The sequence below is a fragment of the Anser cygnoides genome, chromosome 1 (genome assembly GCF_040182565.1).
Source record: "Anser cygnoides isolate HZ-2024a breed goose chromosome 1, Taihu_goose_T2T_genome, whole genome shotgun sequence".
Classification (NCBI taxonomy): Eukaryota; Metazoa; Chordata; class Aves; order Anseriformes; family Anatidae; genus Anser; species Anser cygnoides.
This window is the reverse complement of record NC_089873.1, coordinates 134,991,470-135,004,941: the sequence shown is the minus strand read 5'-3', so window position 1 is coordinate 135,004,941 and position 13,472 is coordinate 134,991,470. Positions and strand designations below refer to the sequence as shown.

Here is a 13,472-nt window from a genome sequence, read left to right as displayed (position 1 = left end):
ATGTTATAGCTAAAAATAGTGTTATATGGGGAGTTACCTCCTAGAAGCAGGAAATTCAAAGAATTTTACATTTCTTTTATTTCTCTCTTTAACCCGAATAATATCAGATATGATTTATAAGAATAATATCCAATTTAGCTGTTCTTTTTACACCTACTATTTAATTACCAATTTTACTTAATATTGGTAATTAAATACATATGTTAATCTGCTGATAAAAAATGAGGTAAAGGTTGGCATAGGTTTAATAATATATTCTCTTTAAAAATTCTTTAAAATTATTTTTCTATGCTTTTTTTTTTAGGGAATAAGAGTTATTTTTTATCTTCTTGTTGATATTATTTCCTTTGTATGATTAGTTAGCTATTTGGTGTCTCTAGAACACAATTTTTGCTCTATTTTAATTTTAGTTAATCCATTGATAACAACAGTAAATAATGTGTCCACAAATGTAAGTTTAAATAGTCTACAATTTTTATTTATTTATTTATTTATTTTCCTGAGACATACATTTGAATGAATGTGGATTAGGGGGATGGAGTTCTTTAAGAAATAGGTGAAAATAATAAAATGATTAGAGTATACAATTAGTGTTTTAAGATCAGCTTAGCAAACATTTCTAAAAGTTGTTGTTGAGGAGACAAAATATATTATGCCTACTGGAAAGTTAGAGGTTTTGGTTCTAGTCTTAGTGCTATTTATTGAAAATGGAATATAATTGTACTGTCTTAGAAGGCAGTGATTCTGCAAAGGCATTCAACATTTCAAGTAGACAAACAACTGATAGTGACCTCCCAGCAGGACCCTGCGGAGGAGTATCCTCGTATCTGTAAACAAGACAGAGGAGCAGAAGAGTAGAAATTTGATTTTAGCTCTATAGAAAAATGGTTTTAAGGTGTCTATATACAATCATATATATCTTATTCAAGGACTGGAGAAAATGTCTTATATCAGGAGCCTTGAACGCTTTTTTTTTGATTTGAAAACAAATATCAGGATGTTATCCCATATAACATCTTTAAAAGGGTGGGAGGGGGGAGCGGGTGGCAAAAAATGGAGATAATAAAGTACTCATTAAATGTAAGGTGAAGACACGGCCTTTCACTGTGAGAATCATTAGTCATTTCAGCAACAAGCAATTGAGTTTGTAGATGCATCTCAATGTCTTCAAATCAAAACTAGATATTTCCATAGAAGTTATCTCTAGTCAAACGCAGACATTCAAATCCGTGGGCAGTTCAGTGTGATAAAATCAAGCTTTAGTAAAACCCGGGGGTAACTGTGCAGGATGAAATTTAATAGTTTATACAAGGAGCTACAAGGAGGTTAGCTGATCTAATGGGCTTCTGTGAATTCCATAGGTATGTGTTAGGGTGGTAACTACATTGCTTTCTTTGCCACATAATGGTTCTTGGCAGCTAATGTTCATGTATGGTGGATTGCATGATGATAACTAGACATTCAGTATCACTTCCGAAAAAAAAAGAAATTATGTTTGTTTTTATTTTTTATTTATTTCTGAAACATTCTTGTGGTATGTTTTATTTGTCTAATTGGACCAAAGCTAGATAGAGCAAAGTCGCCTTCGTCCTTCTGGTACTAAAGGCTTAAACAGGTCTTTCAGCAAGAACATCAGAGAGAGGTGTCTGTTGACATGTTTGTTGTATTATATTGTCACTGTTGCTACCAATGATTTATTTCTGTTTTTGTCAGCTTTGAGTAAATTCACCACAGAAAACCAATCCTCCTCCTAGTTGTCTGAAGAAAATACTCAGAATGTAAAAACAGTCACGGCAGAGTTCAACTTGAAACTACAATATTAGAAGTCAATCTGCTGCAATGTCCGGGATGTGTGAAGGCAGATAGGCAAATTGTTACAGTGAGTAAAACCACAGGAACCTCCCCTTAGAAACAAGGTTAAAAACATGTTTTTAGGAGAACTTTAATTTATTTTTCAGCTAGTTGCTGATAGCTGTGGTTTTAGCAGTCTCAGTTGACCTTTTAAAACTTTTCATTGGCAATTCCAAGAAAATGATGCTGATTGGTGTATTAATTACAATGTCTTACTTCGTTCACTTTGCAGGTAAGTAGTTTTTTTGTTTTGTTTTTTAACCTCAAAATTCTTAAAAATCTAACTTTTGAGAAAATCAGTGCTAATTTTTAATCAAGGATGAAAGTGTCAAAAAATAAATAAATCTGACTGACACATAATAACAAAAAGAAACAAGAGCAGGTTCACTTTTGCATATTAGAAATCTGTACTGATATTTTAATATTTAGGTCAATAACTTTATTTCAGGATTTTAGTATAAGTGGGTCTTGGAGTACTTTTAAAACTATTCACTTACACTAACAAATTTAAAAGGTAAGAAATATAAATTGCATTTGGAACTGTTTTTTTTTTAATTGTATAGTATGATGAAAATGCAAAAGATATTTCAGATATGACACATCTTTTTCTTTACACTAAGTTGTTTTCCTTCATTGAGTATACTGAAACTGGTTTTACATGGGTTTTGAAATATTGCTATCAATGTGCTGTATTGATTTATTTTTTTTAAGATGATAGTTATTTTTCAAGTAAATGAAGGATACAGTCTAGAAACTTCCTTCACTCCTCTGGATTATATCCATTTAAAAATCTGTTCCATGTTATATTTCAGCAAATCAAACCTCTTTCAAGTACAGAACAGTCATTTCTGAGCATACATTTCTTAGTACGTGTGCTCAGATGACAAGAAGTCTAAAAAGAATTACATAAAAAATTAGAGGTAACCAACTATTTTGAAGCATCATATTAATTTGTTCTAATATTTTTAAAAGCATGTGTTGTTTGTGCTTAGTAATGACTTTCCAATTTTTTATACTTAGTATAAAAATGCATATGTAACACTTATGTAAGACAAATGTTTCATTTCAAAGCAATTCAATAAATACAGGATTGTTAATGGTTAAAGTCTAGTTGCAGTTCCTCAGACGGCAAAGATTCACAGAATTCTGAATGTCTCTTTCATGAATTTATTACTCTACATGAGAAATAGATGTTCTTATAGTAAAGTAAGTAAATAAATAAATCATTCAATCTGTTTAAACCTTTATTGTGGCATTAAATCAATCTTGCCTTTAAATTATTATTTCAGTTTATTGACTAAAAAGGGAGAGTAAGGTTAAGTGTTGGAGTTTCAGTGTGGTTATATAAAGTTTAAATTACTGACTTGAAAGCAGATTAATCTCGTGTGATTTATTAGTTACAATCTCAAAACACTTGGGATGAGACGCAAATGCAGATAAAATTTAGTCATATAAGGTGCTAGAAATAGTGAGATGTCACTGCCAGCTGATCTGAGATGGGTGTCAAGTAGGGATTTTTCTGTTATTCAGAAAAAAAAATTCTCACAGTTCATCATTATGGGTCCAGAGGAGGGCCATGAGGGTTATCAGAGAGCTGGAACACCTCTCCTATGAAGAAAGGCTGAGAACATTGGGGTTGTTCAGCCTGAAGAAGGGAAGGCTCTGGGAAGAATTTACTGCAGAGTTTCAAGATATAAAGGGGGTTTATAAGAAAGGTGGAGAAAGGCTTTTAACCAGGGCCTGGTAAAGGTAGATTTAAAGAAGGTGGATTTAAAGAAGTTACATTTAAAGTGAGCGTAAGGAAGAAATTTTTCACAATAAGGGTGGCAGAACACCAGAACAGATTGCTGAGAGAAGCTTTGGATGCCCCATCCCTGGAGTTCTTTAAGGCCAGTTGGATGGGACTTTGGGCAACCTAGTCTAGTGGGTGGCATCCCTGCCCATGGCAGAGGGGCTGGAACAAGATGGGTTTTAGAGGTACCCTAATTATTGTATGATTCTACAACTACGCGTCTTGGAAAAGCCTCTTCACTTATTTCCAAACTAGTAAAGACTTACTTGCCAGTTTGGTATTGACTAAGTATTAACATTCTGGAATTCTTTACCTTTAATGAAAGATTGGTCTCTTGTGGTGTATTCTCTTGTTCATTGCAATCTTATTTTAATTAACAGTTTTATTATTATTATTATTTTAGTTCAAGGCACAGCAACAGATTTATTTCAGACATATTCCCAGTCCTTTATCTCATTCTTGCCTGCATATATGCAAAAAAATTATCCCATATTATCCATCTATGGTCTCACCATCCTTCTGCATTAACTCTATAGATAATTTACATGCACACAGTATCTGTATAAATCTTTACTGCATATAGACTTGAAGAATTAAAAATAAAATAAAAAAATAAAAAATATATTTTTAAAAAAGGGCCCTGGAATGTGATGTTAGGAATTATCAAAAATATTATTTTTAATACAAAATATGATAAAATATAGAAATTGAAGACTCGTATTGACATAGAAAAAAGATTTTGACATTGGAAAGAAAATATCAGAAAGTGAGTAAACTTAAATAATCCTTATATTTAAAACAAGAATAGAATTTCATTTTTGCTAAAGTTTTTGTTACTTTTTTTTTTTTTTTTTTTACTCCATTTAGATATATTGTGTTTCCTTGTTTTCCAGGATTCCTGCACAAAACAAATTGCATGTCAATATTTAAATAATGATGTATTGGACTAATAGGATAATATTAACAGAGCATTAACATTGCTTTTAATAAAGGTGATTATTAATTAATTGATAATTACAGCTAGCAGTAGGCCAGAGCTCTCAGTTGTGCAATACCCTGAAGATGCCAGTGTGCTCATTAACTCCACAACCTGGATGCTGTGTGTCTTTGAATACCCCAATGACGAGAATGAGGAGCCAGTTGTGTACTGGAGGAAGGGCCCCAGCTGCAACAACCAGCAGAGTCTTCGGTCAAGCTCAGGCACCGACAGACCACATACACACATTACAAAGGATGTGTTCAGGGGATACTCCATCTTAAAACTGAGCAATGTTGACCAAAATGCCAGCAACTTTTATTTCTGTGATGTGACGCTAACCCAGAAAACCCAGGGCAAATGTGGAAATGGCACCAAGCTGACAGTACAAGGTAAGAACTGTCTAATACACAGAAACCGACTTGATATATCCAAGGAGAATTAAGTCTTCCATAAGTTTTACTGTCTTCTCTCCCACCACTCACTGCTACCAGACGAAGGTTGGGGAAAAACAGTCTACAATCATGAGTAGGGGAGAGAAGGTATGAACAGTTTATACAGCCAGACTTCTCAGGGACAGGGACTTTTCTTTGCATCTGCAACAGAACACTGAATCAACATTTAATATATTCTATAAATTTTTGATATTTTGCATATTATTTTATTATTTTAATTGATATTCCACATTAATATATACATTACACATTTAAAATATTTTTCTTATTATTCTGCACACACATTTGATGGATCTTTACTTAGCTTCATACAAAAAACAGAAATCCATGAAAATATTTTGTACCATTTTTCACCATTTCCCTCAGTCCTTGTATGCCAACTGTCTTTTTCGAAATATGCAGTTCGTGCTTCCCCTTCCAGTCACTGAAAAATGAATAGTAAATTAAGTACCGTGGGTATTTTTAGAAAGAAGGTTTGTGAAAGTAGGGATACGTAGGAGTGGGAGTTTCTTTCTGTGTAATTATAAAAGCATTTGCATCACCTTATAACTCTTCCCCAGTCCTCAAATTATCTAAATAATTTCTGTAATCCTGATGGGGACTGTGAACTCAGTGACTAAGGTACACTATTGTAGCGGAGCCAAGTTTTGTGCATGTAGACTTTCCAGGCAAATCTAACTAGCCGTATGCTAAGTACTGCAAAGAATTTCACTGTTTCTAGATTTCACTTTATGTATAACAATTGTCCAATGCAGTGCTTTTAAGTTCCTAAAGAAAAACAGTTGTCGATGAAATTCTTTTGACTTACACACCATAATCATGTTTGGTTTAGTTTAAAAAGCTAACAAGCAAGCAAAAAAAAAAAAAAAAAACACCAACAAAAACCACCGCAGGCTTTTTTATCATTGCATAAGTGTGTGCTGTATAACAAAGATGTTTTTGTATATCCCACTTTGAGCCCACTGAGAATTTTGTTTACTTTTCATTTTATAAATTGTTAAGAACAGTTTCAAAAATTTCATCTGAATAACAAAGAAGACAACAGTTCTCAAATGAGAGGCTTAACCTTTTAGCCTGAAAAAAAAAGAGTGAAAGAAAATGTGATAAAAATGAAGACAACTGTGCTGACTAATCCTCACTAATCCTTCAATTGAAATTTTATCAGAAAAGCAACTTTTTTTTTTCCAGGTACTTATTTTTTGTTCTCTTCATTTCAGATTTCAAATGTAAAGACTGTACAAGATCAGAAACGACCGGGTGGTGGTGGTTCCTTCTTGGATACACCATCTTTGTCACCACAGTTATCATGGCTTTTGGTGTAAGTAATAACTTCAAAAATAAATACTACAGACCTAAAGAAGGGTGGCATCTTTTGATGGAAAGAAATGATAAATAGATTGTGCAGCTGCAGCAAAGTGAAAACTCAGTCTGTTTTCTGTTAACTAAAGAGCTAGAGGTAGAACTCCCTGCCTTTGGATGTTTTGAGAGCATGACCATAAAAGAAACAGAAAGCTGTGGCAGTGGAGATGCACAGAGAAATTAAATCTGTTTTCTAAGCTTGCTGACAACTGGGAAGCTATTGTCTATGCTGGTGGTTCATCTAGAGTTATTACTTTTACCTGGAAAGGAAACAGAATTAGAAAACAAAACAAAATAAATAATAATAATAAAAAACCACACAATCAGCATTTTAAAACACATCCTGCTTCCTCCACATTCCTGGGCTCCAGCTCCTAATGAGCTCCACTGGGCATACATGGATGTCTGCTCATCTTTCGTTTTACTCATGTTTCAGTCAGTCAACCAGTCATACCAGGGTTTTATGTCCACCCTGACCCCCCAGCTGATATGGGTCCCTGCCTGACATTTTCCTGGCCAGCAGTGAAGCACACTGACAACTTGAAAACTTGAAAATATTTTCAAGAGAAGGAGAAAATACTTTTTTTTTTGATACAAAACTGTGTAAGATGAGAGTGATTTCTTATGCTTCCTATATATTCTACAAATCCTTCTGTCTTCCCTAATCGTGGCTCTGTTCCCCTACTTATAATCATTTTAATCAATCACTTTTTACGGAACAAAAAACTAAAAGGCAGCTTTCAACTAATAGTTTTATTTTGATCATATTTGGAAATATCTTTTATGTGAAGGAAACTTTGCATAAGGAAATAAATCTGAGCTGAAGAAATCTGAGCTATGTCATAACTTGATGCAAATGAGCATTACACAATCTTTGAAGGCAGGGACAGTGCTACAATGTGCTCTAGTTATATTTACAAGCTCCTTACTTGCAAATGTAGTTCAAAGATTATCATTTATGAGACATAAAAAGTTCCTTGTGCTTCACCAACAATCTCCCCTCTCAAAAAACTATATTGTACAGTCCCTTAGAAGTTAACAAATGCAGTTTAAATTGGACTAGGAGGGAACAGACAACAAACTTAGCAGGCTTTCTCAGCTTGTGAAATTTAAAAGGGCTATTTAAGCATTAGTGAACCTAGCATTACGGCAACAGCTCTCTCTACTGATGCTACTCCACAGTAGAGAATTTCATTATGAAAAGACTTGACACCAGTGACATAAGTTACAAGACCTACAAAGATATTTACGGTATCTGGTTGCCCTTCTGGGTCAAATAAGGTTTGGGTTTTATTTTCTTTAGAAACCCAGTTGTTAAGTTCTGTTACCTCAAAGCCACATCAAAACCAGAAATGTTCACACAGTTCAGGCAGTTGGAGACAAAGGATGTGTGGTTAGACAGAGTCAACTCAAGCCAGAGAGAGAAGTGATAAACAACAACAACAAAAAAGAAACAAACAAACAAAAAAACTCGCTGAGATACAATAGCACTTTGCACTACCAAGGTAACCATTGCTCAGAGAATGGCTTGGCATTGGTCTGCTGGAGGGAGCTGGTGAGTGATTTCCTGATTTCCTTTGCTTCGCTTTTTTTTTTTTTTTTTCTCTTTCCTTCACCTATTAAACTGTCTTTATCTTGACCCTGGAGATTTTTCACTTTTGTTCTTCCTGTCCTCTCCCCTCTTCTGCTGGGGACTGGGTTGTGAGCAAGCAGCTCTGTGGTTGCTTGGCTGCTGGCCAGGGTCAACCCACTGCACCAGCTAAAGAGAAAGACACTGAGATTTACAAAGTCAGAGAGTTTAGAACTTCTTATGGGTCTTTTTTTTTTTTTTCACTAAATGACAAATGTTTAACATCATGAAAATGTGTATCATGTCAAAATCAGAGCGTGCAATAATGAAAGAGGGACTGAATCACTCAAAGGCCCTTCAGCCCTTCTAGGCCACTGGTTAAATCTGGTATGTCATGGTTGGCTGAACCCTTCAGGTAGCTTCTGGAAGGAGCTGCTATCTCAGGAAGAGGTATGACTCACCTTTTCTTAGCCTAAAATTCTCTTAGCTGTTCCCTTACCTCTGTCAAACTTTTTCTGTGCTTCAAAGTCTACAATAGGGCATCGCAATGCACTTTTGCAGTGAAACTTGCATGACAATTGTGTATACTTTATGGAGAAACCATTACAGCTGTTAGTTGTTTATTTTCCCCAAAAGATACCCATCTCATCCACTCTCCAAAAAAAAAAAAAAAAACCAAAAAAACCACTGATTTAAATTACATAAGAATAAAGAATAAATAAATTATTAAACAATAATAATCTCTCTCCCCCTAACCTATGCTCTATTTTTATAAAGTAGCAGCATGTATGCACCTTAAGAGATAGTATTGGGAATTGGAGAAGTATTAAATGAAATCACTGGTATACAGTTGGACACACTTTCTACCTACTTTTATGAATTACCCTTATTCTGCTAACTGTAAAGTCTTAGAATTCAGCATATAAAAAGCTAATCAATCAATTTAATAATGTTTAATATTAGTTCTTGCTCTTATTTTAAACTAAAACATACCATAATTGTTTTACTGTATCATAATTGTCTACAGTTGACCATATACCACTTAGTTAAAACTATACAGGCTATGAAATACCAACATGTTAGTTACTTAGGTATTAGGGTCTTAGCTAACATACCACTGAAATTTATTACGAATAATACTGAATAGTATGTCAGTTCATGAAGTTGTATTTAACATTAGTATTTCCATGTTTACTTGTGCTGTGAAAAGTATTATAACTTTACAAACAACTCACAATAAATACTGGGTTGCTATCCCAGTAAAGCGAGGAATATGATCTCTAAAAAGATGAGTATCTGATGGAAACACTTTTTTATTGCCTAACAATATGTTTTGTGGAATATTGAAACAGATTTACCAGTGCTGTAAAAAGTGCAAGAATGAGTCAAGAAATAGAGATAGCAGCGCTACCCTGAAAAGTGAATGGACTTATGACAAGCCATCCAGAGCAGTTAATAATGGGTTTAACCAAGAATATGAAGATATGTCACTAGTAAGAACTTTAGTCACATTGAAAGGAAAATGATATGAAAAATAAACCATACAGTTGTAACTGTAAAGATGTAAGTATCTGTGATATATACTACTTCGAAATATGGAAGAAATATACACACAAGACACTTCATTAGCTTGGAATCTTCCTTGTTCAAGACTCTTTTCATTTGTTCATGTATTTATTTCAAACTAATGAAATAACGGTCTATACAGCTACAGATACAATGAGCTTTATTGTACACAGCTAGCATCAAAATACTGTAAAAGTTAAAGATATTCAAACTTCTTTTTAATGCCAACAAGTCTGACCACACATACTGAATTTTTTTTTCCATTTCAAACAAAAAGACACAGTTGGAATTTTGCTTTTCCTTGGCTTAAGACAGTTTCTTTGCTTTACAATAGCAATGCCAAATTCTGTAATATAGTATCTGTCCACGGTAGTGATAGATTGTGATGAATTTAAAGAGTTTATCATAGAGAAATTTCTCACATGCTCTTTTTGATCTTATTTCTAACTCCCTATACAACCCCCATGTTTATAAATCCCTGCAAAGTCTTCCACACTTAGTTTTGTAGCCACCTATGCTACTCAGATAACGTGCTTTGGGTACATGCATCTCCCAACAGAATGAAAATAATGTGTTTTTGAAAGTTTTAATTTCTGAAGAAAAATATAATCGCTTCTGTTGTAGGGCTTGTCTTTGCTGCCCATGTGCAATACCTAAAATTATAAGATAAGCTATTTGCATAAATAAGTGTCTTTTAAACTTGTTTGAATTAGAATACTTTGGAATTCATGTAAATAACAATAGAATTAAGTTGCATAGAAAAAGCTTATCGTAATTTGTGTAGTAATTAGGCACTTGAGCAAGTAGTGCCATGGAATACTTATGTATGTGTTGACTTTAAGTTAATATTTTGACAAACTACATAAATTGTTGAAAATAGATTTTTTTTCCCTCAAATATTGCAAGCTGAATATTGTGTTTCCAATTTGCTTACCACTGAAACTACACTATGTGAAAAGAAAAAATTCATAGAATAAAATGTCAGAGATTACAGCCTTACACATTAATTATGCAGTAATTATAAAAAGTGAGTAAACTCTTTTTTACTTGGGGGGGGGGGGAGGAGGAGGGAGACCAATAAGTCACAGTTGATACTCAAAACTGTATTTTAAGAAGTGGATATACATTGCTAATAAAGTTCAGCTTAAACTTCATCACCGGTGTCTTTTTCTAAAATATTTCCCTATTCAATCACCAAAGATACCAATTAAAATCATTTTCATTTAAGAAATTCATCTCACTATTTGACTCCTTTTGGTGAAGCTGTTTGATACACTTAGAGAAAGTTAAACATGACTTACAGAGGGACAGGCAGACTATGCTTGAGCATAGTCCAACCTTTAAACTAGTACTAAAGTCTGCCACTAAACCATGCTAGACAGCAGGAACTAAATAACAGTCTTCCCCACTCCTCTACCCAAACAGGCATAGATATATAAGTTTCCAGAATCAGGAACCCAAACTCTAATTGTGGATGTAAATATGTGTGTCTATTTTCCAGAGAAATTAGCTCTTCAGAAGCACCTCAAATTTCATATTTTAAGCATCTTTAAAAATAAAAGCCTTGTTGTATATAATACATGTCTAACACTTCATTTTAAAGTTAAAATTTTAAATTGGGTTAAATACAGGGCATGTTTATACATTTCAACATGTAGCTTTAGAGAGAGAGAATGTCAATTCATCCTTTACAGTGCAAGGTGTTAAGTCCATCGGAAAGGAAGATTCATTTCTGTGAAGAGAACTGAAGGCAGGAGTCAGTGAACCAAAGTCACCTTCAAGTACAAGAAGCACAAAGAGGTCAATGCATTCAGTGAAATCTTCCAACTCTGGCATTTTGGCAAAAATAACAAGAATTCATACCTACTCTAGCAGACATAACTAGAGCGCAGATTTAAAAGGCATCTCATTCAGATAACTCATATACTTGAATGAGGCTGTTTTCTTTCCACTTCATAACACTGACTCCACTCTGGATCAATGGCCCTTCAAATGAAGGTCAACACAATTTTGGCACTTTTTCACACGCTTCTCAGAAACAGCCAAGGTATTTTCTACGTAATGTTTCTGAAGAAGTTTATGTCTAACTTTCAGTGAGAAAGGTTAAGTACTTTGAAAGTTCAGAGGAAATAAAAACAAATAATAGGTAATATGTGCCACCATCTAACACCAATAGCAATAGTAAAAAAAAAAAAAAATTATGTTGAAGTCAGCAAGGTCGTGGAAATTTTATGGCAGCTTAGAACAGAATGACACATCAGGACTGAATTCAAAATGAGTTTATAGTGCAAGCACTTAATATTAGACATATGAAATATTACTTTTTCCAATTTATGCTTTAAAAAGTCAATGTTGTAGTGTAAGGAATGTTAATATTTATATGTGTATCCGGTTTATGTGGCCAGGTTTTGGTGGGGGGCCTGCAGGTGTGGCCACTGTGAGCAGAGCCCAGCAGCTGCCCCACGTCAGACCAGAGCCAGCTCCAGCAGGCTCCAGAAGGGACCTGCTGCTGGCCAGAGCTGAGCCAGGGAGCGATGCTGGGTGGGCCTCTGGGAGAGCAGATTGAAGAAAGGGAAAAAACCTGCTGTGCAACAGCAGCTGGGAGAGTGAGGAGTGAGAACCAGTCCGGCAGCCCCCAAGGTCAGTGCAGCAGGAGGGCAGAAGATGCTCCAGGCACGCAGCAGCAGTTCCCCTGCGGGCTGTGGAGAGGCCCCTGGTGGAGCAGGCTGTCCCCCTGCAGCCCATGGGTCCCACACGGAGCAGATCTCCACGCTGCAGCCCGTGGAGGAGCCCCCGGTGGAGCAGGTGGATGTGGCCTGGAGGAGGCTGCGGCCCATGGAGAGCCCCCGCAGGAGCAGGCCCCGGGCCGGAGCTGCAGCCCGTGGAGAGGAGCCCCCGCAGGAGCAGGGGGTCTGGGGGGAGCTGCCGCCCGTGGGGGACCCGTGCTGGAGCAGTTTGCTCCTGGGGGATGGATGGACCCTGTGGTACGGAGCCGTGTGGGAGCAGTGCTTGAACAGCTGCTGCCTGTGGGCAGCCCCCGCAGGCTCAGTTCGGGCAGGACGGCATCCCGTGGGAGGGACCCCACGGGGAGCAGGGGCAGAGTGACCATGAAGGAGCAGCAGAGACAAAGAGTTAGGCACTGACTGCAGCCGCCGTTCCCTATGGGAAGGGGAACCTTTTTAGCTTGCTTTTAGTTTTTTGCTGCTCTAGTCTACTAGTGATAGGCAATAAATTATATTAATCTCCCCACTACTGAATCTGTTTTGCCAGTGATGATAACTGGTGAGTGATCACCCTTATTTCAACCCCAGACCTTTCCATCATATTTCCTCCCCCTTTCCCTTTGAGGAGAGGGCGAGCAGGGTAAAATCATCACAGTATCAAACAAATTCTACAGTAAATCACAGAATCACAGAACCATTGGTTAGAGGGTACTTCTGGAGCTCATGTAAGCCCAATCATCCTGCTTAACCAGGGCCACCCATCACCTAAAGCAGGGTACCCAGGCCCATTGTCCAGGCAGTTTTTGAAGATCTCTAAGGAGAAGACTCCACGACCCTTGTGGGCAACCAGTCCCAGTGCTCTGCTACCCACACAGTGAAAAACTTTTTCCTTATGTTCAAAGGGAAGCTTCCATGTTTTAGTTTGTGCCCATTGCCTCTTGTGTTGTCACTGGCCACCACTGACCAAAGCCAGGCTCCATCTCTTACATTCCTTCCCATCAGCTATTTATACACACGGATAAGACCCCCCCCCTTAGCCTTCTCCTCACAAGGCTAAACAGATCCAGGTCCCTCAGTCTCTCCTCATATGTCAGATGCCCCAGACCCCACTCTTTGTGACCCTGCAGTGCATTCTCTCCAGTAAGTCCCTATCTTTCTCATCCCGGGGAATCCAGCACTG

General features: G+C 36.5%; 1 protein-coding gene across 3 annotated transcripts; it reads left to right on the top strand.

The window, feature by feature from the left end:
* Positions 1–381: 381 nt before the first annotated feature.
* Positions 382–12,300, top strand: LOC106040505 (uncharacterized). Of its 3 annotated transcripts, XM_013188414.3 has the most exons (5): positions 386–1,879; positions 1,959–2,083; positions 4,664–5,011; positions 6,292–6,392; positions 9,356–12,300. In XM_013188414.3, the coding sequence occupies exons 2-5, from the start codon at positions 2,032–2,034 to the stop codon at positions 9,527–9,529; spliced, it is 675 nt and encodes a 224-aa protein (XP_013043868.1). In that variant the 5' UTR covers positions 386–1,879; positions 1,959–2,031; the 3' UTR covers positions 9,530–12,300. The 3 variants fall into 3 exon arrangements, with proteins under 3 accessions (XP_066838527.1, XP_013043868.1, XP_047912162.1); XM_048056205.2 differs by having other exon boundaries at positions 386–2,083; XM_066982426.1 differs by lacking the exon at positions 9,356–12,300 and having other exon boundaries at positions 382–2,083; positions 6,292–7,887.
* Positions 12,301–13,472: the final 1,172 nt, after the last annotated feature.